Here is a 22,762-nt window from a genome sequence, read left to right as displayed (position 1 = left end):
TTGGCGCTCAGCTTTTCTTATGGTCCAACTTTCACAGCCATACATTGCAACTGGGAAAACCATAGCCTTGACTATACACACTTGTGTTGGCAGGGTGATGTCTCTGCTTTTTAGTATGCTGTGAAGATTTGCCATTACAATATAATGAAAGGTAATTCCAGGATTCTCTCTAGTAGTCACAATAAAGACATGCATTTGAACTGATTCTATCTCTCAGAGCAAGGATAGGCAACTATGGCCCTTTACGACCCGTGGACTTCAACTCCCAGAGTTCCGAGTCTCATGAAGTCCACAGTTCATAAAGAGGCCATCCTTGGCCATCCCTGCTTCAGAGTCATATGGCTATTAATGCTGCTCTATAGCAATGTTTCTCAACTTTGAAAATGTTAAGATGTGTGCTCTTCAACTCCAGCTGGTGAATCCTGGGAGTTGAAGTCCATGCGTCTTAACGTTCAAAGGCTGAAAAACACTGGCCTCATCAGGATTTTGTAATACTTGCCACTTAGGATAGAAGAGGGCAAAACATTATTAGGATTAGGCTGGAGGAGGGTAAGGGGATTCAAATATTTTGTAAGATTCCAAATATTCCTATTGATAACCATTCTAGATCTTCAGGTTAGGGAACAGATTTGAGTTTGTAGTTCTACATTCTTCAACTTTTGATTGATAGCTAGTTGATAGCTAGCTAAATGATGTCTGTCCATCTGCCAAAATAAGTGGTGCCTTAGATATGCTAATGCTGTTTAATTTATTTTCTACTATTAAAGCCTATAATAAGGCATAATCAACCAAAGCAGTCCTCTCACGTGAGATGTCCATTTGTGTACCACTTTGTGATGTAGCTCATTGTTTGGTGTGCCAAATTAACCACTTTTTTTGGCCTGTCCAGCTGGATCACAACCTCATCACTTGATTCCAGGACAGTATTTTCAGAAGTTGTCATCAAATTGTGTAAAGTTAATGTGGGAACAAATGATTCTATTTTAAGGAGAAACATATTAATTAGATGCATTGATGTCACTGTCAATTCAATAAAACCAAACTCAGATGTGGTTTTCTATCGGCTTCTTTTCCCTGGCTCCATCTGCATCTCTTCAAAGGCAGGGACTCAGGAAAAGTTGTACCATACACAATGCAGTCAGTAATAGTGATCTAACCTGTGGCTCTGGGGTATACTTTAGATCAGGGGTCCCCAACCTTGGGAACTTTAAGACTTATGGACTTCAACTCCCAGAATTCCTCAGCCCGCCATGCTGCAGGTTGGATACCGTGCTGGCTGGCTGGGGAATTCTGGGGGTTGAAGTCTATAAGTCCTAACGTTGTGAAGGTTGGAGATCGTTGCTTTAGATGACCAAATTATTTTCAAAACATGAAGTAAAATTATAGGAAGTAAATTGCTTTGTTTGGTCTCTTGTCTTCCCTTTAGTTGCAAAAAGGAATAGCTGGAATCAGACAAGAGTCCAGTTGCATTGGAGATGGCAGTCAACAGCTGCTGTACAAAAAGCAAAGCCACAGATTCAGCCTGAAAAGAGGTAAGGCAGACGACCAATGGAATTGAATGGATAGGCATATAGTATTTTTCACCTGGCATTTAAGGGGTGCTAAAGCAGCCACAGTTGACTGAGAATGAGCAAACTGGTAAAGGAGGAAGACAATCTCCTTTCGGTAATCTAGTCATTAATTTATTGGTATTGGTTTGTCTCAAAGCTGCAGTTCCTGTAGCTGGAATTCCCCATGCCAAGAAAACTTGCTGCAAAACTTTTAATAATATGCTTTCTATTCCAATAGAAGAGAATACTTGTACATCCCGGTTGAACTGTGTAGTCCAGTGATGACAAAACTTTTCGGCACCGAGTGCCCAAACCAGAACATGCTTGCATGCGCGTGTGAACCTGAAGACTATCTGGCCAGTGTGCGAATGCCTGTTTTTTTAAGGGTTTTGGCTGTTTTTCGGGCTGTTTTCACACCGTTTTCCGGGCAGATTTCAGGCTGTTTTTGGTTTTTCCGCTGGAGCGCCTAAAAATGGCCCGGAAAATATTTCAAAAAATAGCCTATTTTTTGGCCGTTTTTGGCTGTTTTCTGGCGCTCCGGCAGCTGGCACAGATGTGCATGCTGGAAACCAGAAGAGCAGCTGTCGACGGCACAAAGAGAGGCTCTTTGTGCCACCTCTGGCACCCGTCCCATAGGTTCACCATCACGGGTGTAGTCCATGGTATTCCCTGAGCCTGGTTGTTTATTTGTAGTTATTTCATTATCTAACTAGGTAACACTATCAGTGAGAGTAGGGTTTGCTGGCTGTTTATATGCAGTGGCTTGCCCTGCTAGTTTTAGTACAATAATACAATAATACAATAGTAGAGTTGGAAGGGACCTTGGAGGTCTTCTAGTCCAACCCCCTGCCTAGGGGTGTAGTTTCTACCCTCACCTGTTCTGATGATGTTCCCTAGTTAGGTAATGAAACAAGCTCGCAAAGATCAAGTACTCTATGTCCTTTTTATTCTAATCTCTTGCTAAGTATGTATTTGAGAATAGGTCCCAGTGAATTTAGAAGAATTAAATTCTGAGTGTAAGATTACCCTGTTATTTGCTTTGAGATTTGATGCAGAAGAATATCTCGTCCAAGATAACTCTGTAGTCATTTTCCTTTTTGCTTAGGAAGAAAATTTTTGAAGATTTGCCTGTTTGTGCCAAAAGAGAACAGTGCAATTGCAAGAAATTTATTTAACAGAGGTCACTTAAAAGAATTCACTTTTTGTTGCTTTTAGAATTATTCCCTGGAATCAGCTTTTCATGGTATTTTTAATCTGTGAGGCACAAATACTGTAAGGTTAGTGGTCAAAGGATTGATATTTTCCCAGGACAGGTAGTATAAGGGGGATTTCTGTTTCTTAAAAAGTATCTGTTTTCAGAGTGAAAATCTTAAGTGAATAGCAGGACTTGGCTCTTTAACAGCGTTCATTGCTGCACATCCATAACTATTTTGTGGTCTTTATGCCGTAAATGAGATTACACTATTTGTTTTCTTTTTTCATACTTTTTAAAAAGTTGCAGACATTGTTAAGGGGAGATAGTCCTCAACTTACAGCTATTTACATGGCACCAAAAAAAAAAAAAGACTTACAATCAGTCCTCACACTTAAAAACCATTGTCGCATCCCCACAGCCATGTGATCAAAATTCAGGCACTTGGCAACCTAAACATAGTTACAACAGCTGTAGGATTCTGGAGGTGGGCTTGGGGGGGGGTCAGGTGATCACCATTTCCAGCCTTCCCAACAAGCTTCTGACAAGCAAAGTCAATAGGGGAAGGTGGATTTGCTTAACAACCATGGCAAAAGTTGTCGCAACATGGCGTGACTCACTTAACAACCTCCTTGCTTAGCAATGAAAATTTTGGGCCCAATTGTGGTTGTAAGTTGAGGACAACCTGTGTAGTAGTTACTCTCCGTTTTGTGCTTTGATTGGATAGAGACCTGCATATGTGTGCAAGAACATATTTTCCTCAGTTTTTTCCTCAGCCAGTAGAGTCCTTGTTATAGGCCAGGGGTGTCCAAACTTGGGAACTTTAAGACTTGTGGACTTCAACTCCCAGAATTCCCCAGTCAGCCACAAGGCTTAAAGTTCCCAAGTTTGGACACCCCTGTTATAGGCTTACCTGGGAAGGGCAGGTGAAATGGACAGATATAGGAGGTGCCAGATTTTATCCTTTTGAACTCTGACCAACTGGGTCTTCTGCTTGAGCAGGCAGTTGGACTAGATGACCTGTAAGGTCCCTTCCAGCCCTCTGATTCTATATTATATGTTCTCATTCAGCCATAGCACTTTGCCCCCAGCAGTATATCAGAATTATCCTGTGATACCAGTGGTGGGTTTCTACCGGTTCGGACTGGTTCGGCTGAACCAGTAGTGGTTTGGTGACCTGGGTCGCTGGAACCGGCAGCGCCCCAGGCCTGCCACACACCCAAACTGATTCTCTGAGTGGCGCCATAGGCGGCGCCATCTTGTTTTTTTGCTTCTGCGCGTGCGCAGAACAATTTTTATTGTATTGGGCATGTGGGAGCAGCACGCCGATGACGAACCAGCAGTAGTGCCTGCCAGAACCCACCCTTGTGCGATACCTAGGGAAAAAGGTAAAGACAAAAACAGTCTTGATTACCTACAAAAGGTTTACCCAGTTAGGTGACATCATCTACTTTGACTCATTGACCAAAAAAAAAGAGTTGTGGTCAGTTTTTATTATTTATTTATCTAAGATTATTTAATGTTTTAATGCTTGATGTTTTAACACCTTTAACATTCTAATCCTTTTGTGTTGTTATTTTATGATGTTGTAAGTTGCCCAGAGTTGCTTGATAATGAGATGATGGCATCTAAATTTAATAAACAAACAAACACGTAAATAAGACCTTTAGGGGAAAAGTCCTGCAAGAAGGCAATTAGGAACCCACTTCAAAATTGTGCCCCAAAGTTATAGGAATGGGACTCTACAGTAACGTTGATCAACTCAATGACTTTACGACATGTCCATGGAATTTGGGACTTGTAGACCATTTCCCATGTCTTCATGTGGGTGAGGTTGAGAAATAAGGCTCTCCAGTTACCAAAAGTAAATGCTGACTTTTAAGTTATAAATTATAATTTTATAATGAATTATAAATTATAATTTTGCAATATGTAATTATACATTAACATTTAAAATTTATAAAGGGTGTATGAAAGGCATTATATTCTCTCTTTTTTTCTCTCGCCACAGGAAGCCTAAAACAGGGATCTTAATGTTAAATATGGGAGGCCCAGAGACCTTGGAAGATGTCCATGAGTTCCTGCAAAGACTTTTTCTTGATAGAGATCTAATGACACTTCCTGTGCAAAAGTAAGCAAATCCTCCAGCTACTGGTTATCCAGGGAAGTATTGTCACACAAAATAATTATTATAATACGAAAATAGACTTGTGTTTAAAGTGATTCTTCACACACTTCATAGATAGAACTCTGCTGTAGTATAGGAGCACTATATTAGCACTCTAAGTGTGTCTGTGTGTTTATCATTAAAATTTATTTTTAACCCATCAAGGGGAAAGAAGGTAAAATGTGTGGTTATTAACCGCATCTATTTTATGTATTTCAGTAAATTAGGACCTTTTATTGCAAAGCGGCGTACTCCCAAAATCCAAGAACAGTATAGGCGGATCGGGGGTGGATCACCTATCAAGAAATGGACCGAGACCCAGGGGGAAGGCATGGTGAAGTTGCTGAATGAAATGTCTCCCGACTCTGGTATTTCAGATTTTTATTTTTATTTTGTGCTGGTGGAAGCTGCTGCTGTGGGAAATCATGTTCAGAAATCTGAATAGCAGTTGGATACCCTCCCTGACGGGTTTCCAGTGAAGTGTAATAATGCAGAGTTGCTTTTAAAATTAAATTAGGTTGGAGTTGAATTGGAAGGTTTAGTCCCTAGCCTTGAAATTATTTATTGATTTATTTACAGTTAAATTGGATTTGGGAGATCTCTTATCTTCTCATAGGGGAGCTCTTACCTAGAAGAACAAGTCACTTTTCTCACATTTTCTTCATGTAACCCAGGCAATCTTGTTAGAGCCACACAATCAAACTCAAGTTTGCTCATTATTGCTCCAATGAAGGTTATTTTATTGTCTCTCTGTCTGTCTGTCTGCCTGCCTGCCTCTATCTTTACCCATCTATCCATCAGTCTGCCTGCCTGCCTATCTGTCTATTATCCATCTATTTATTATGTGTCTCCATCCGCCTGCCTGCCTCTCTCTCTTTATTATCTATCTTATCTTATCTTAACTTACCTTACCTTATCTATCCATCCATCCATCCATCCATCCATATCTAATCCATCCATCCATCCATCCACCTGCTTACCTATCTGTCTATTATCCTTCTATTAACTCTCTCTCTCATCTATTTATATCTATCCATCCATCCTTCTATCTACCTGTCTGCATACCTGTGTATCTGTTTATTATCCTTCCATTGTCTGTCTGCCTGTCTGTCTCCTGAAGCAATTTACATATAGCAACCCAAAAAGAGAGGGGGATTTTCAGAGTATTTAAAAAGGTACGGCTGCATTTCCTCTTAAAATATAGAGTTTCTAGCATTTTCTTAAGATCATCCAAACTAGTTGGTTGAATGTGTCCCACGATTACAAGTCCCCTGAGTCTCTGAGTGCTTTTGTCATTTTAATGAAAGCATCCCACTTGTATCACAAACTCCTTGATACATGCCCCAAATAAGTAAGGTTTACTGCTTTCATTGTTCTGTGCCCTGGAAAGACATGGCCATCAAATTCCTAATTTAGTTTTCCAGTAGCAACAGCTGCTTGCTTAAACACTGTTTAAGTGTGACTTCCTGATAACCTTTGCTCAACTAAGATTTAGTGTAAAATAATTTGCAAAGTGTTAGTGAATAGCACCCCTCCCCTTCCCTGATCAATATCTTTCATAAGGGATCTGTACTAATCATTGTATGTACTTATGCGATCCCTCAGAATAATTCAACCAATATGTGGACAGGGAAATAAAATGTTTGATTTTTCCAGAAGGAAGAACATGTTCCAACTATTTGTAAAGAGGTCCATTAGAACTTTTTCTTCTTTCCTCTTATCTGTGCCAATGAGAACTCTGTTGGTGACCTAGTGATTACTTCACATACCCCAGGATGCTCCAAGAGTAGGTGCAGTGAGAAGAACTATGTAAGATCCGGCAGAAGGGACGTGCATATTGGCACATCTGGGAAAACCCGAATCTGAAAGTTTCCAGGTTTTCCCCACCCAAACAAAAGTTCAAGTCCTTGCCCAGCACCCACATGTCCATCACATGGTCCAATCAGGCACCATCCAAAATTGGAGATGCCTCCCAGTCACCTCATTGCAGCTGCAGGGCCAGATGACCTTGACTTTCTGAGAAAGAATGTTGTTATGGCTATATATCACCCATACTCCATATAATTCCCCCCTCCCATTTTCCCACAGTAGAAATTGTGGCATGCCTGAAGGTAAAAGATGGCTTCCAAGTCTGAGAGTGTGATTAAGAAAAATATCTGAAGTATTTCCCTCAGAATGTTTTACGTGGGGAAAAAAACAGGTTTAAGACATCTCTTCTTAAAATGTGAGGTAGTTCTCATTAGGAATGTTGATGTCTGCATATGCTTCTGTGTGATTAAAAAGGGTCCCATTTGGCTGTGACTTACACACACAAACGTATACACACCCTGTATAGTTAAACAAAGAAAGCGCCATTGGCCACACCTAACAGCTAATCGGTTCCTCCCTTGAATATGGACCAGTTGATAAGAAGGAACAGCGCCAGCTCACTCTGTACAAGTAACCTATACCAGAACCCGGTTTTGGAGATGAGAAGCAGGAGCTGATTCAGACATGAAGACATTGTGTGTTTGTGTGTGTGTGTGTGTGTGTGTGTGTGTGTGTTGTAATCCACCTGGTCAATGCTGTTGGGTGAGTAGAATTGGCTCTATTTTTTCAAGACTGGAGAACGTTTCACCTGCAAAGTCCCTCTATCAAATGGTCCCATCGCCTCCCACAAGCTGAAATAGATTTCCTAGGTTAGTAAATTGTTTGGCTAAGATCATCGCTTGAACAACTATAAGCATCCAGAGGCATAGGGTCATGTGGCAGCCATACATCACTTTTTTCAGTGCCGTTGTAACTTTGAACGGTTGGAACGGTGGTAAGATGAGGGATATGTGGGATACTTGAATATTCTTCTTTCAGCCCTCTCAATGCCTGGGCAAGGAGCCAGGGAGCCAGAGATGTTCTTAGATGGCTTCATTGTGGTTGATGATTTTTTAAAACTCTCTCTGGGTTTGGATATTTTTTATAGTGGCCTCCCCCCCCCCTTTTTTTTTAAAAGACTTTTTATATTTCATAATGAACATTTTTACATATTTGTGGTGCTTGTTGCTTGTTATACACTGCCCAAAGTAATTTTTTGTTGTTAGTTGTGAAGTCGTGTCCGACCCATCGCAACAATGTTCCTCCAGGCCTTCCTGTCCTCTACCATCCTCTGGAGTCCATTTAAGGACTTCTAAAGAGCAGTCAGGGTTGATCTCCTCTAGGACCGACCGGTTTGATTGCCTTGCAGTCCAAGGGACTCGCAGGAGTTTTCTCCAGCACCAGAGTTCAAAGGCCTCCATTCTTTGGCGCTCAGCCTTCCTTATGGTCCAACTTTCACAGCCATACATTGCAACTGGGAAAACCATAGCCTTGACTATACACACTTTTGTTGGCAGGGTGATGTCTCTGCTTTTTAGTATGCCATCTAGATTTGCCATCGCTTTCCTCCCCAGGACTAAGTGACTTTTAATTTCTTGGCTGCAGTCCCCATGTGCGGTGATTTTAGAGCTCAGGAAAATAAAATCAGTCGCTACCTCCATTTCTTCCCCATCTATTTGCCAGGAATTGAGAGGGCTGGATGCCATGATCTTAGTTTTCATAGCATCTTTAAACAACTAACCTCAGAGACCATCAAGGACTCTCCATTCTTCAGCAGGCAAGCCAGACACTTTTTCATCAAATTTAGGCAGTTAAAGGGTTGGGACTTCAGAGCAGCAAGTTAATGGTTTAGGAAGTATTATCGGCGCTTGTCAGACCTTCTCACTCCTTCTTACTTCACATTGTGGTTTCCCAACTGAAAGCCGCCCTGACGTTATCTGTTTGAATGTCTCTTGCATCTTAACGCAGACTCTGATTATGTCACGGAATTTTCTCTCTCTAAATTCTACACCCTGGCAAGCATGCTAATGTCTTTACAGGAGAAACTTTCAAGACAGCGAGGAGAAGCGCTGCTTCCCGCTCCTTGCAGTGAATTCTTTTTTTTTTTTAAGCAACATTTTATAATTGCTGGAAGCTTTTGCAATATTACATGTTTCGCCTGGGTAAAATGCACGTACAGCTCTTCCAAAAAGGAATGAATTAATTCCACCATTTTTCCTTGTGGAAAAGGAGAAGGTCGGAATGGAATAGTTGAAGTCCTATGTTGCAGTTTTACCAAGGGCTTTAAAAGAGTAAATATTCACTCTGTAACTGCTCTTTTAACTACAGAGACACATCCTTGGACTTTTCTTGGAAACCTTTTGAAGGTGGCTTGTGTTGACTTCATCTATGATTTTTCTTTAACAAAAAAAAAGTCCCAGTTTAGCTCACGACCTAGGAAAGTGATGGCTAACCTTGTTGTTGCAGTGACAAGACGCCCGCCCGCATAATGCAATGAACATGTGACCCCCCGCCTCCCCACGCATGCGCATGCTACTCCCGCACATGAACATGAGTCACCCACATGCATCCCACCCCCCAGGCATACGCAGCAAAAAATCAGCTGGCCGGCGGGAGGTGGACATGCATGCGTGGTGGAGTTGAGCTAAGGTGACAACTCGTGTGCCTGCAGAGGGGGCTCAGCATGCCATAGGCTCGCCATCACGAACCTATGATTTCTTGGTGATTTCCCATCCAGTCCCAGGTAAAATTTGAATGAATGAATGAGTTTAATTTAGTGGTGAAGGCATCAGGCTATAAACTGGGAGACTGTGAGTTCTAGTCCTTTCTTAGGGACAAAGCCAGCTGTGAGTGACCTTATGCTGGTCACTCACTCTTAGGAAGCAGACAATGGCAAACCACTTCTGGGGGGGGGGGGAACTTATCAACAAAATTAAAGGTTATTAGTCCAGGCAGTCCCTGATGTCAGGATTGACTCACAGCAGCTTCTAGCAGTTAAAGTCCATTGATTTCAGTAGGAGAGCTGATCGCTGAAAGGTTTAATTCTGATTAGGCTGTCTCCCGTGTCCATTTCTTATCTCTTCCCCCTGTAGAAAATGGGCTGCACACTTTCTCTTCTAGAATTAGAGTTTTTATCACCTCCAGTAATTTAACTCCCTGACTTCTAGAGCAATGTTTCTCAACCTTGACAACTTTCAGAATTCTGGGACTTCAACTCCCAGAATTCTCCAGCCAGCATGTTGGCTGGGAAATTCTGGGACTTGTAGTCCACATGTCTTCAAGTTGCTGGAGGTTGAGGAGCACTGTCAATAGGGGTCATGAGACAAGTCAGCACTGTCCATTTCCTTACAGCTTGGAAACATTTAAGCTCTGTTCTTTTTTAAAGGTGTAGCTCGTTTTGTGCTGCTCTAGAGAATGATGCATCTGTTTCTCCAGGTTTCCATTTCCAGGAATGGTCAGCCAGATGCCTTTAGAAAAGCCGTAAATCAGATACTAGGAAATAGCTTCTGCCTATTTTGTATTTTCCATCATGTAGCACAGAAGGGCACTGCAACAGGAGTATCGTGTATAACGGGGGTCAAACTCAAGGGCCTGTGGGCTGCATCCGGTCCACAGAGTGTTAGATCTGGCCTGCCGGGCTGCCCTGGAAACAGTGAAGTACAGGCCCATGTGTGGCCCTCCCAGGCTCCGTTTTCAGCCGCGATGACCTCCTGCAGCCCTCTGCCAGTGGAAACGGAGCATCCCCACCCGGGCTACATTTTTGCTGGCAGAGGGCTGCAGGAGGTCGGCGTGGCTGAAAACGGAGCTTAGGAGTGCCACCGCAGATGCCCCCAACATGAGTGAGGTCAAGCTGGCCATGGTCACTCTGAGGTCAAACCATATATATATATATATATGGTTTGACCTCAGAGTGACATATATATATATATATATATATGTTTTTGTAGATTTTCACCGGTGTAGGTATGCTGGTTTTGTTGTATTCGGGTCTTTTCCCGTGTAAGATTGAGATTGTCTTTGCAACGTTTCAGTGAGATCTCACTCACCATCTTCAGGCTGTGGTCTTTGGCTTAAAGTGTGACCGGAGCTGCCGTCTTTCTGTATATCTTGGTGGGAGGGGATGGAGTGCTGGCTTTGTTTCAGTAGGTGGAATGTGAGATCTCGCTGAAACGTTGCAAAGACAATCTCAATCTTACACGGGAAAAGACCCGAATACAACAAAACCAGCGTGCGCGAACACACACACACACACACACACACACACACACATATATATAGTAGCTCAGTGTTGAAATTCGATTTTTTAAAACTACCAGTTCTGTGGGCGTGGCTTGGGGGTGTGTGGCTTGGTGGGCGTGGCAGGGGAAGGATACTGCAAAATCTCCCTTCCCTCCCCATTCTGGGGCCAGCCAGAGGTGGCATTTGCCGGTTCTCTGAATGACTCAAAATTTCCGCTATCGGTTCTTCAGAACCTGCTGGATTTCACCCCTGCAGTAGCTGCATTTGCAAAATGAGCTAAATCCGTTCAGTTTTAATTCAGGTGGGGGGTTTGTGTCTGTACTATGGCTTTGATATATTACAGTAATCTGGCCCATTGGTTAGTTGATAACTCAACGCATTGTTTAAACCCAGAAAATACCTTAATTTAATAATCGGATTAAATGTGATGTGCAAATAATAGGCTTTTCCTTTTCCTCTCGGTCCTTTTCTAATCCCCTTTTGAGATCTCTCCAGTACTTTCTAGTGTAATCCTCTGGAGCAATGTTTCTCAATCTTCACAACTTTAAGACCTGCAGACTCCAGCCCTTAGAATTTGCCAAGCAGCATGCTGATAGCAGTAGCACTTAGACTTATATACTGCTTTGCAGCCTTCTCTAAGCGGTTTAAAGAGTCAGCCTATTGGCCCCAACAATCTGGGTCCTCATTTTACCCACCTCGGGAGGATGGAAGGTTGAGTCAACCTTGAGCCTGGTGAGATTTGAATTGCCAAATTGCAGGCAGCCGGTAATCAGCAGAAGTAGCCTGCAGTACTACATTCTAACCCAGGGGTGGGTTCCGGCTGGCACTACTGCCGGTTTGCTCGTGTGTGCACGCATGCGCAGTGCAATTAAAATTGTTCTGTGCATGCGCAGAACTGAAAAACAAGATGGCGGCGCCAACGGCACTGACCGGGGAACCAGTTGGGGAGTGTGGCAGGCCTGGGTCGCTGCCGGTTTCAGCGACCCAGGCCGCCAAACCACTACCGATTCGGCCAAACTGGTCTGAACCGGTAGGAACCCACCACTGATTTAACCACTGCGCCAACGTGGCTCATTCCCTGTGATTGGGGAATTCTGGGAGCTGAAATCCACCCATTTTTAGAGTGGCTGAGAAACACTGCTGCAGAAGGAATGAAAACAAGTCTATTTTCGTGCAGAAGAGAAAGCTTGGACAGTCCTTTAGTCCATAAATTAACTTAAACCAGATCAAACAGCTTTATCAACCTCCATATTGACAGCAGGACTTGAGAAAGCTTTCTAGCAAATCCTTCAAGTGGTTAATGCTGGATCCATTTTCTGCCAACTCTACCTGACAGGAAGAAAGAAGAAAAATCTGTTTTGAAAAGTCCTGACGCTAAAGCAGTTTCGTCTCAAAGGTGCTTCCCCCCTCCCTCCCCCCCATAAAAGCAACTGGACTATTTCTTTCTTGAGAAAGAAGATGTTTCACTTCTTAGCTTAGAAGCTTCATCAGTTGTGATGGTGGGGGTGGGAGGGAGAGGGAAGGATGGGTGCAAACCATTGGGACTGGATGGTGGGGGGATGGAAATATAGATTCTGAGAGGACGATGGCTTTGGGGGTGTGTAAGAATTGTATTTATTTGCAGTCATCGGGTCATTAGGACTAGCACTAGCACTTACCGTATTTTTCGGTGTATAAGACATACCAGAGTATAAGACGCAGCAAGGTTTTGAAGAGGAAAATAAAATAAAAAAACAGTTTTTGCACTCTGCAAAAACGGGTCCTTTTTTTTCAAAAGAAGGGCGTGGGTAGCCTTTAGGAAGCTTATAGAGTTCTCCTGGGGGGGGGGGGGGGCAAAAACGAGCAAAAAACAGCCCATTATTTGCAAAAATGGGTAGCCTTTAGGAAGCTTATAGAGTGCTGTTGGGGACTGGGGGAGCAAAAAATGGGCCAGGAGCTCTCTGAAAGCCTTCTAAAAGCTATGCACAGCCATTTTGGTGAAAGGGGTGTGTGTGTGTGTTTCGGGAGGCAAAAAATGCTGTATTCGGTGTATAAGATGCACCCAGATTTTCTACCTCTTTTTTGAGGGAAAAAGGTGCGTCTTATACTCCGAAAAATACGGTATATACCGCTTCCCAGTGCTTTTACAGCCCTCTCTAAGCGGTTTACAGAAGCATCCTATTGCCCCCAACAATCTGGGTCCTCATTTTACCCACTTTGAAAGGATGGAAACAGTGGTGGGATTCAACGTTTTACACTACCGGTTCTGTGGGTGTGGCTTGGTGGGCGTGGCAGGGGAAGTATACTGTAAAATCTCCATTCCCTCCGCATTCCAGGGGGAAGGTTACTGCCAAATCCCCATTGGTCCCCCGGGTCTTGAGTTTGACATCCCTGCTCTAGACATTCTCCATCAATAAGGTCATGGTTTCCCCAAAGATGCTTTCTCAAAAGGCAACTGGATTTACTTGATACTTTATTTCCTTGAAAACATTTTGCTTCTCAACCAAGAAGCTTCTTCAGTTCTGAAGTCCACAAAGGTGCCAAGATTGAGAAACACTGTTGTAGATTGAGAGAAATTGCCTTAGTTGATATACCTCCAAGAAAAAAAGCTTTGTTCCATAAACTGGTGGAGAGCCACTCATTCTCCTTTGCTTCCAGCTCCACACAAGTATTATATCGGCTTTCGCTACGTCCATCCTCTGACGGAAGAAGCGATCGAAGAGATGGAAAGAGATGGCATTGAACGAGCCATTGCTTTCACGCAGTATCCACAGTATAGTTGCTCCACCACAGGTGAGTTCGCTTGCAGAATAAGGTCATTTGTTAAGTTCCAAAATAAGGGGTGGGTCAAAAGCCAGAGATGGGCAACTTAAGAAACCTAGGTCAAAGAAGACATCATTATGTCGCCAGACATAGGGCAGAAATGGATTCAGCTTGCTTGTCTACTTTAGGGATGATAGATTAGTGTTCTCAAACTTGGCAACTTTAAGACAGGTGGACTTCAAGTGGCTGGGGATTTCTGGGAGTTGAAGTCCACCTGTCTTGAAGTTGCCAAGTTTCAGAAACATTGTAAATATTGCTCATGAGACAAATCAGCATTTTGGAATTTCTTACAGCTTGGAATTAGTTTGACTCTTTTTCTTTAGAGTGTGTAGCCCAGGGGTGTCCAAACTTGGCAACTTTAAGACTTGTGGACTTCAACTCCCAGAATTCCCCAGCCAGCAGAGCTGGCTGGGGAATTCTGGAAGTTGAAGTCCACAAGTCTTAAAGTTGCCAAGTTTGGACACCCCTGGTGTAGCCCATTTTAGGGCTTACACTTTAGTTCTTATCTCTGTCTCACCTCAAAACATCATTTTAGCGGGTTATTGTTTGGGCCCCTGGTTTGGTAATGACTCCAGCATAATTTGAAGAGGACTTAGGGTAAGAGATTTGAAAGAAAAAACTTATAAGAAGGGCAGGAGATGATCTGCTCTTGGGTTAGGCTTTTTTTATCCAAGTTCATTATTTTGCATCCTTCAGGAAGCAGTTTTTTAAATGAATATTTTTATTGTATATTTTTCTTTATAATACATCACATTTCCAGTTTGGAACGGCAATGCACTGCCTGTATCTAGTCCTTTTTGAGTATACATAGTTTTAAACACCAATATTCTCTTAATCAGACATTTACAATCTCTTTTAAATACATAATGTTGTACCACATAGTTAGAGACATTATTTTCATAATTGTACCATAACATTCTATATATTTTCTCTCTCCTTTCCCCTCTCTACTTTCTTCTCTTTCCTCCCTATTCTTCTTCTCCTCTCCCCTCTTCTCTCTCCTCTTCTCCACTTCCCTCTCTCCTACTCCTTTCCCCTCATCCATTTCCTTCTCTCCTTTCCGCTCTCTCCTTCCCTCTTCTTCCTTCTCTTTCCTTCTCTTCCCTCGACTTTTCTCTCCTCCTGTCCACTCCTCCGCCCTGCTCCTCTCTACTCCTCTTCCCTCTCTCCCTTCATCTCTCCACTTCCCTTTCCTTTCATCTTTCTTCAGGAAGCAGTTTAAATGCAATATATCGCTACTATCACCAAAAAGGAGAAAAACCAAAGATGAAGTGGAGTACGATTGACAGGTGGCCAACGCATCCTCTCCTCATTCAGGTATAGCGAAAGAGACTTTCAGATTTCTTGAAGAGTGTTGTCATGCCTTCCTCAATTTCCTCTCCTCCCGCAGATCCTCAGAAGGGGTTTCTATGCTGGTAGGCTTGTCTGGATGCCCTTCGTTTTATCTGAGCCCTTATGGTTAGTTCTCGACTTACGATTGTCAGGGTTCCAATGAAAGAAGACTCTGAGGCTTGAAGTTCCTCAAAGTTCCATTTTATTAGGAATGTCATATTGGCACATCTGGGAAAACCCAAATCGGAAAGCTTCCAGATTTTCCCCACCCAAACAAATAAAGATCCCAAAGCAGAAACATTGGTGTTTTCTTTTCGCCTGAACTCTTCATAGGATGAATTACCTTTTTTTAAATGTGGAGATAAAAAAAATATACTTTGCTGTGAGGTTTATGTCCTCCTCGCCTCGCCCCTATCAGTAGCTGCCTTGGCAGTTCTGTTGCAATGGAAATATAAGATAAAAAAATGCAGAAAGTGGGCAAGACTTTGTTGCAAAAGGCTTATCCAAAGATCACCCAATATTTAGTGAGTTTATTCACTCCCTCAGTACAAAGGAATAAGGTTCCATGTTGTCGAGGTTTGTGGGAACAGTTATTGTGATAGCGAGAGGATATTTTTGTTACTTTGGCTAGTGAGATGGGTGGCGTATAAATTGAATAAATGCCAGATCAACCAGAAACTCTTAAGTCATCCTTCTTAAGGTTAGATTTTTGTATTGGATGCTGCAGTCATAAAACAGGCAGAGCTACTTTTACTCCAGGAAGCACTGAGGGTCTATGTATGGCAGGGGTGTCAAACTCGATTTCAGGGTTGTGCTTGATCTCAGGGGGCCAGGGGGAGACATGGCCAGCTTAACATCACTCATGTTGTGGGCACCTGTGGTGGCCAAATGCTAATGCAGGACTTCCCTCACTCTCATTATAAACTGCCTTCCTTCCTTCTGTCAGGGATCCAAGTAACAGCCCTAACGAAAGGAGACTCCAAGGCTTGAGGTTCCTCAAAGTTCCATTTTATTAGAGATGTTATATTGACACATCTGGGAAAACCCGAATCTGAAAGTTTCCAGGTTTTCCCCACCCAAACAAAAGTCCAAGTCCCTGCCCAGCACCCACATGGTCCAATCAGGCACTGTCCCAACTGGAGACGCCTCCCAGTCACGCCGCTCCAGGTGCAGGGCAGGATGACCTTGACTCTCTGAGAAAGGAATGTTATTTTGACTATATCTACTCCACTCCATGTAACCCCCCCTCCCAGTTTCCCACCACAATAAATGTGGCAGGCCTGAAGGCCCAACTCAAAAGATGGCTTCCCGGCCTGATAACGACTACAATTGGGGCTGGAATTTGAGCCATAAATCATTGCGGTCAAGGCACCAACAGGACCAGACCTGATTTTTAGAGAGTTTTTATGGCAGTCATGAGTGTGAACCATGTGATTGTTAAGTGACATTGCCACAGGACATTGCAAGTGGCCATAAACGTGGGCCAGTTGCTAAGCACTTGAAATGCAGTAACATGACCACGGATGGGGAGGAGCTGTTGGAACTTTGGAACCAGAGGTCGAATTCTGCTGATTTGCCCCGGTTCGGGCGAACTGGTAGTGGCAGCGGTGGGAGGCTCTGCCCACCTGCTCAGACATCATCACAGACGCTTGTGCATGCGCAGAAGCGCCACATGTGAGCGAAGTGAGTGCACACGCTCCCTGTTCCGAATCGGTAGCGCATTCCATGCCTGTTTGGAACATACTTATTACTGTACTTATTGTAATTTCAAACATTTGCTAAGTGACTGTCATTAAGTCAAAGACTACCTGTATTTAATGCCCTTAAATTCTTATTTTTGCTTTTCAGTGTTTTGCTGACCACATAAAGAAAGAACTAGACTTATTTCCACCGGATAAGAGAAAAGAGGCGGTGATCCTTTTCTCTGCTCATTCTCTACCAATGTCAGTGAGTAACAGCAGTCAGCTTTTTGACCCTATTGAATCTTTGCTTTAAAGCTGAAAGTATTGTCTGTCGGTCTAATAGAAATCCACCTTGTACTTGATCCATTCATCAGTTTCCCTGTTCAGGATAACAGAATATAACAGCTATACTGTTCTCTTATTTTTGTTAAGATGGAGCACTGAAACAGGGTGAAATAGAAGTGTATGTGTACGTACACACACACACACACACACACACACACACACACACACCATTGTTAGAACCTCATGAGATTCTGGGATCATTTATGAATTCAGCAACCTTAGGTAAAGGTAAAGGTTCCCTTCACATATATGTGCTAGTTGTTCCTGACTCTAGGGGGCAGTGCTCATCTCCGTTTCTAAACCGAAGAGCCAGTGCCGTCTAATGACAATTCCATAGTCATGTGGCCAGCATGACTAAATGGCGAAGGCACACGGAACGGTGTTCCCTTCCCACCAAAGGTGGTCCCTATTTTTCTACTTCCATTTTTTCGTGCTTTCGAACTGCTAGGTCGGCAGAAGCTGGGGCAAGTAACGGGAACTCACTCCATTACGCGGCGCTAGGAATTCGAACTGCCAACCTTTCTGATCGTCAAGCTCAGTGTCTTAGCCACTGAGCTACCGTGTCCCAACCTCAGCGACCTTAGTTCTATGTTTTTGCATTGTTGTGTGTAGAGATTTCTCATGATCTCGTGTGAAAACGATGGAAACCTTGCAAGATTTCAACGATAAAACAAAAGTTTACCGCCTGGTGAACATTACCTAAAAGCATATGAAACATGCCTCTAGGTGCCCTTTTCTTGATGGCAGGCCAGAAATATACCTGCAGAAATAGGAATAAACAGAAGGATCTAGCCAAAAATCATGCTGATAGTCTCCCATGTCTCCTTGAAAGCTTTCATACCTCTTGTTTTCCTGATTATAATTTAAAACCGGAACTCTGCAGTTCTCCCCCCCCCCCCCCATCATATGCTTCATTATGGGTTAGAAATAATTTTTTAAATTATTTTAATATTTTTATGCTGTCCCCCCCCCCCCTTTAATCGCTTTGAAATGAGTTCGTCCCAAAAGTTCTTTTTCCAAAAAGCAATTTCTTGGTTGTTTTTTCTTGAAAACATTTTGAAGGGAAATATTTTTTCAAGGAAAAAAAAACATTCCAAAAGGAAAACCCAGTTGCCTTTTGGAAAAAGGACATTTGGGACAAACCATGAGTTGAATGAGTGAGAATCTCCGTAGACATTTGGAACAAGATAGGGAATGAATGAATGAATGAATGAATGAATGAATGAATGAATGAATGAATGAATGAATGAATGAATTTCATTATGGTAGCAGACTCAGACAGACCACTATTTATAGTAAATATTGCCAAGCATAGTTTTACCCAAGTCACCAATGTTGAAAAAAGGCAGCTTTTATAGCAGGTGCCTTCTCTATAGGTCACTTCAGCCAAAAAGTCAGGGATTGACAAGGGATTGAGTGCATTTTTTTCACCCAGTGTTACACGGAGGTAACCTGGTTGAGATGTGACACTCTTCTTCAAATAGAAAGTTCTTGGGAAACCGAGGAAGAACAGAGCAGGAATCAGCAGAGAAGGAGAACAGCCTGCGTCTTAAAGTTATACATTGATATATCATGCATGTTTCTTAGGATGATTGCCAGGACTGAGGATAACGTAATGAAATTCCAGATAATAAGAATTATTATTATATTATTATAATTCTTTTTTGGGAAACAACCTGCAAACAATTAAAGCAGGAAACTTCCTGTGCTTAAAATTTAGCATAAGTGATACGCATTTGCAGGCATTTGGTTAGTCTATCTTCCTTATAAAAAAATAGGCTTCATGCTTGAATCCGCGTTCTTTGTTAAAGTAAATTTTGGTAACTTAAAAGAGGAAATACAAACTCCAGATTTTAATTCTTAATTTTTTCTGGAAGTAATTGGCGAACGGTTTTCACAGCGTAACAAAACTAAAGCAGAACTGATAATGTTCCATTTATTGAAAGAAATATGGCATTAAAACTTGAAATGGTCTCCTGGCGCCTCAGGTTTTGCGATGTGTGGAAACCTGGCGCCATCTAGTGGTCTTTGGCAATAACAGAAACAAGCAGTAGATTCAAAATAGGTTTGAAAACAATGCTGCTGCTGGAGAATTAACATACTCCAGTTAAAGCTATCCTGCATATTAAAAATGAAAAGTTAAAAAAATATAAAAAGTTAAAAATGAACTTAGAAAGTTAATTAGAAAGTTTTGACTTTAAAAAAAGTTTAGCACTTTAAAAAAGAGTGGGAAAAAGAGGGGTTTTTTTCTTCATTAAGGTCAAAAGAAATTGAAAGAATGCAATGAATCTTGTTAATTAAAAAGGATGACAGTTCAGAAAGATTATTAGGTTCAACTGGAAATACACATTATACAAGGAATATAAAGCAGGGATTGTGAAAGTGATTATTTTTTTCAAAGAGAAAAATATATTCTCATTTGGATATCACTTCTGGATGCTCTGCTTGTGATAGAAAAAGAATGAAACTTTGGTTTTGTTGATCAGAAAAAAATATCATTATAGAAATAGCTAGTTATATGTTAATGTGTAAAAGCAAAATGTTGAAGTGGAAATGGTTTTATCTTGTACTATGCTAAGAAAAGTCAGAAGTCAATGCCTTTTTCCTTTCCTTTCTCCTTTCTTTTCCTTTCCCTTCCTTTCCTTTCTCCTTTCTTTTCCTTTCTCCTTTCCTTTCACTTCCTTTCCTTTCTCCTTTCCTTTCACTTCCTTTCCTTTCCTTTTTCCCCTTGTATCTCACACACCCCTTTCCCCACTCCTCTTCCTTCCCTTAATTTCCTATTTTATTTTTCTTTGTATTTTATATAATAAAACAAATTTTTTAAAAATGTTTTTTAAAAAAGAAATGAAAATTAACCTTTCACACATGTGAAAATCATAAAGATTAAGGGACTTTGCGGGCTCAAGGCTAGAGAATAATTTAAAGTCTTTGCTTTAATCAAATAAGTGCTTTTCCCCTTTCAGAAAAAAATTGCTTGTCTTCGTTCTTGTTTCCGTGCTCTAGGTAGTGAATCGAGGTGACCCGTATCCACAGGAAGTGGGAGCTACAGTTCAAAAAGTGATGGAGAAACTTGGCCATTGCAATCCATATAGGCTTGTGTGGCAGTCCAAGGTACGTCGTCCCAGGGAACTCTGATAAAACGCTTCTCCATCATTGAATTTGTTTGGGGCTTATTTAGACTGAATCTGGCTCAATTTGGCTTCACCTGCCAATTGTTATAAAGTATGTTTTGATGTTATACATCAGTCAAATATGATAGCATCTGTTTCAGCTGTTGGGCACAGAAGAAGTTAAGCATGGTGATGACTGGTTAAGTACCGTATTTTTTGGAGTATAAGGCACACCTTTTCCCCTCAAAAAAGAGGGTGAAAATCTGGGTGCGTCTTATACACTGAATATAGCACTTTTGGCCTCCCGAAACCCTGCCCCCCCTTTGCAAAAAATGGATGTGCAGAGGGTTTGGGAGGCCTGCAAAGTATTCCTGGGGGCTGGGGAGGGCAAAAACGAGTGAAAAACGGGCCGTTTTTTGCTCATTTTTGCCCCATTCAGCCACCACGAGTACTCCACAAGCCTCCTAAAGGCTATGCATGCTCTTTTTTGGGGCAACAAATGGGCCCATTTTCGTGAAAAAACTAGCCTTTTTTTGCCCCCTCAGCCCCCAGGAACACTCTAAGAGCCTCCCAAAGCTCTGCAACCCCCCCCCCCTTTTTTTTTTTTTTTTTTTGCAAAAAACGAGGCTTGTGGAGGGTTTGGGAGGCCTGCAGAGTGTAAAAACTTTTTTAAAAAAATTTACTTCTTCAAAATCATGGTGCGTCTTATACTCTGGTGCGTCTTATAGTCTGAAAAATACGGTAAGTACTTGTATAAGAAGTTCCCGAGGAAATGCTAGGCTTGTAGACTAGGAAATTAAAAAAATATCATAGAAGTATGAAAGGACACCAAGATGGGGCGTGGCCTGTTGTGGTTCATGAGGTCGGAGACAATTCTGAATCACCACTCTGAATAGTAAATTGTCCTTTCTAAAAAAACCTTCTCTCTTTTGTTGTTTTAGGTCGGCCCGATGGCTTGGTTGGGTCCTCAGACAGATGACACTATTAAGGGACTTTGCCAGAGAGGAAAGAAGAACATCTTGTTAGTTCCAATTGCGTTCACCAGCGATCACATTGAAACACTCTATGAGCTTGACATTGAATATGCTCAGGTCTTAGCCAATGAGGTAAAGCCATTATTTTTCTCACCACTGTTTGCCTGTAGCTCCTTAACGGGAAACAAGTGTTCCCAAAAGGTTTAGGATTATTACAGGTTGGGTTTTCCCTCACCCTTCAACAGTTGCAATATTACACAAAGGAGCTGTAAGTTGTAACATAAAAGATGCATGTTTGACTTCGTGTGTTGTGGCCCGTCAGCGTTGCTGGCAGCAGATTCGGACAGTGAGGAGGTTGGGGAGGAACAAGGGCCAGACCTGGAGTCTGGAGAAGGCTCTGATGAGGGCTCTGTGTCGGAGGCAGAGAGGCGGCCAGAGCCATATGCCAGTTATCAGCTGCTTTCAGAGTCAGACATCTGTGAGGCAGATGAACAGCTGGAGACTGTTCCCAGTGTGTGCATGCGCAGAGTTGCCAGATGAAGGGAACAGCTAAAGAACAGGTCGACTTGGGAGTAAGGCAATGGGTGGACGATGAATGGCCCCTCCCAGAGGAAATAAAAGAGGAGAGAAAGGGGAGTGGATTTTGCAGGAGACAATTAGTTCGCTTAATGGGTTCGTGACTCTCGACTCTTGCCAAGTTTTGCAGATATCTGCCTGTCTGCTCAACAAGGCAGATAAGGTCTGTGACTGTAAATCCTCCCTTGAAAGACTTTGCTGGATGTGAATGAGCAGAATTCACAGTAAATTAATAAAAGGGGTTTTTGTCAGGGCCAGGCGTTTGCTTCCTGCTCTTGGGAAGCCTCGGTCAGAACATAGTGGTTTTCAGCCTAGTGATTTCTAAAGGTGTTGGAACTACAACTCCCAGGATTCCCAGCCAGACTTGTCAATGTCCATCTACTGTTGGAAGGATAGGATAATCCAGATGTGGGCAGATGGGATGTCGAGGCAATGTTGCACGTGCAGACACAGATGGCTGCCAGAATGACAATAGACAGTCAGAAGACAACTATTTCCTGAAAGGGAAAAAAAAGCGGGGCGCTCCTACACCTTCCTTTCTAGCCCACATAGCAGTGTTTCTTTACCTTGACAATTTTAAGATGTGTGGACTTTCATTCCCAGGGTGCTTCTTGTCCAAGTAGACAGGTGATCTATAGCCCATCACCGTGTACATTGTCTAAGAATGTTATATCGCTATCATTATTTTAAAAATTATAAAAAATGGATGGAGCACAGAATCTGGCTGGTGCCAAAGGCAGTGTCTGCAGGCATTGTAGATCCTACTCCCATGCTATTGATTGGGTGTTAGCATTAGTAGCATTACATTACATACTACTGCTGTTACTTAAATTTCTATTCCATCTTTCCTTAAGAGTCCAAGGTCACATACATAGTACATCCTCTTTGTTTGTTTTTTTCCCCCAGAATAGCAATTCAGGGCTAAAAGCACCACTGAACTCAAGT

The 22,762-nt window shown here is 42.3% G+C and overlaps 1 protein-coding gene across 1 annotated transcript in view; it reads left to right on the top strand.

Moving 5' to 3' along the window:
• The window catches only part of FECH (ferrochelatase), a 31,752-nt gene that overhangs the window by 1,560 nt on the left and 7,430 nt on the right, over window positions 1-22,762 (top strand). The window contains exons 2-9 of the mRNA XM_081941108.1: window positions 1,427-1,532; window positions 4,754-4,873; window positions 5,129-5,277; window positions 13,634-13,768; window positions 15,009-15,115; window positions 16,979-17,077; window positions 20,161-20,268; window positions 21,209-21,373. Coding sequence (XP_081797234.1) covers window positions 1,427-1,532; window positions 4,754-4,873; window positions 5,129-5,277; window positions 13,634-13,768; window positions 15,009-15,115; window positions 16,979-17,077; window positions 20,161-20,268; window positions 21,209-21,373 — 989 coding nt within the window. The remainder of the gene's footprint in view (window positions 1-1,426; window positions 1,533-4,753; window positions 4,874-5,128; window positions 5,278-13,633; window positions 13,769-15,008; window positions 15,116-16,978; window positions 17,078-20,160; window positions 20,269-21,208; window positions 21,374-22,762) is intronic.

The sequence above is a fragment of the Natrix helvetica genome (genome assembly GCF_964273705.1).
Source record: "Natrix helvetica genome assembly, chromosome: 2".
Lineage (NCBI taxonomy): Eukaryota > Metazoa > Chordata > Lepidosauria > Squamata > Natricidae > Natrix > Natrix helvetica.
The sequence above is the reverse complement of the archived record's forward strand: the minus strand, read 5'-3'. Positions and strand labels throughout refer to the sequence as shown.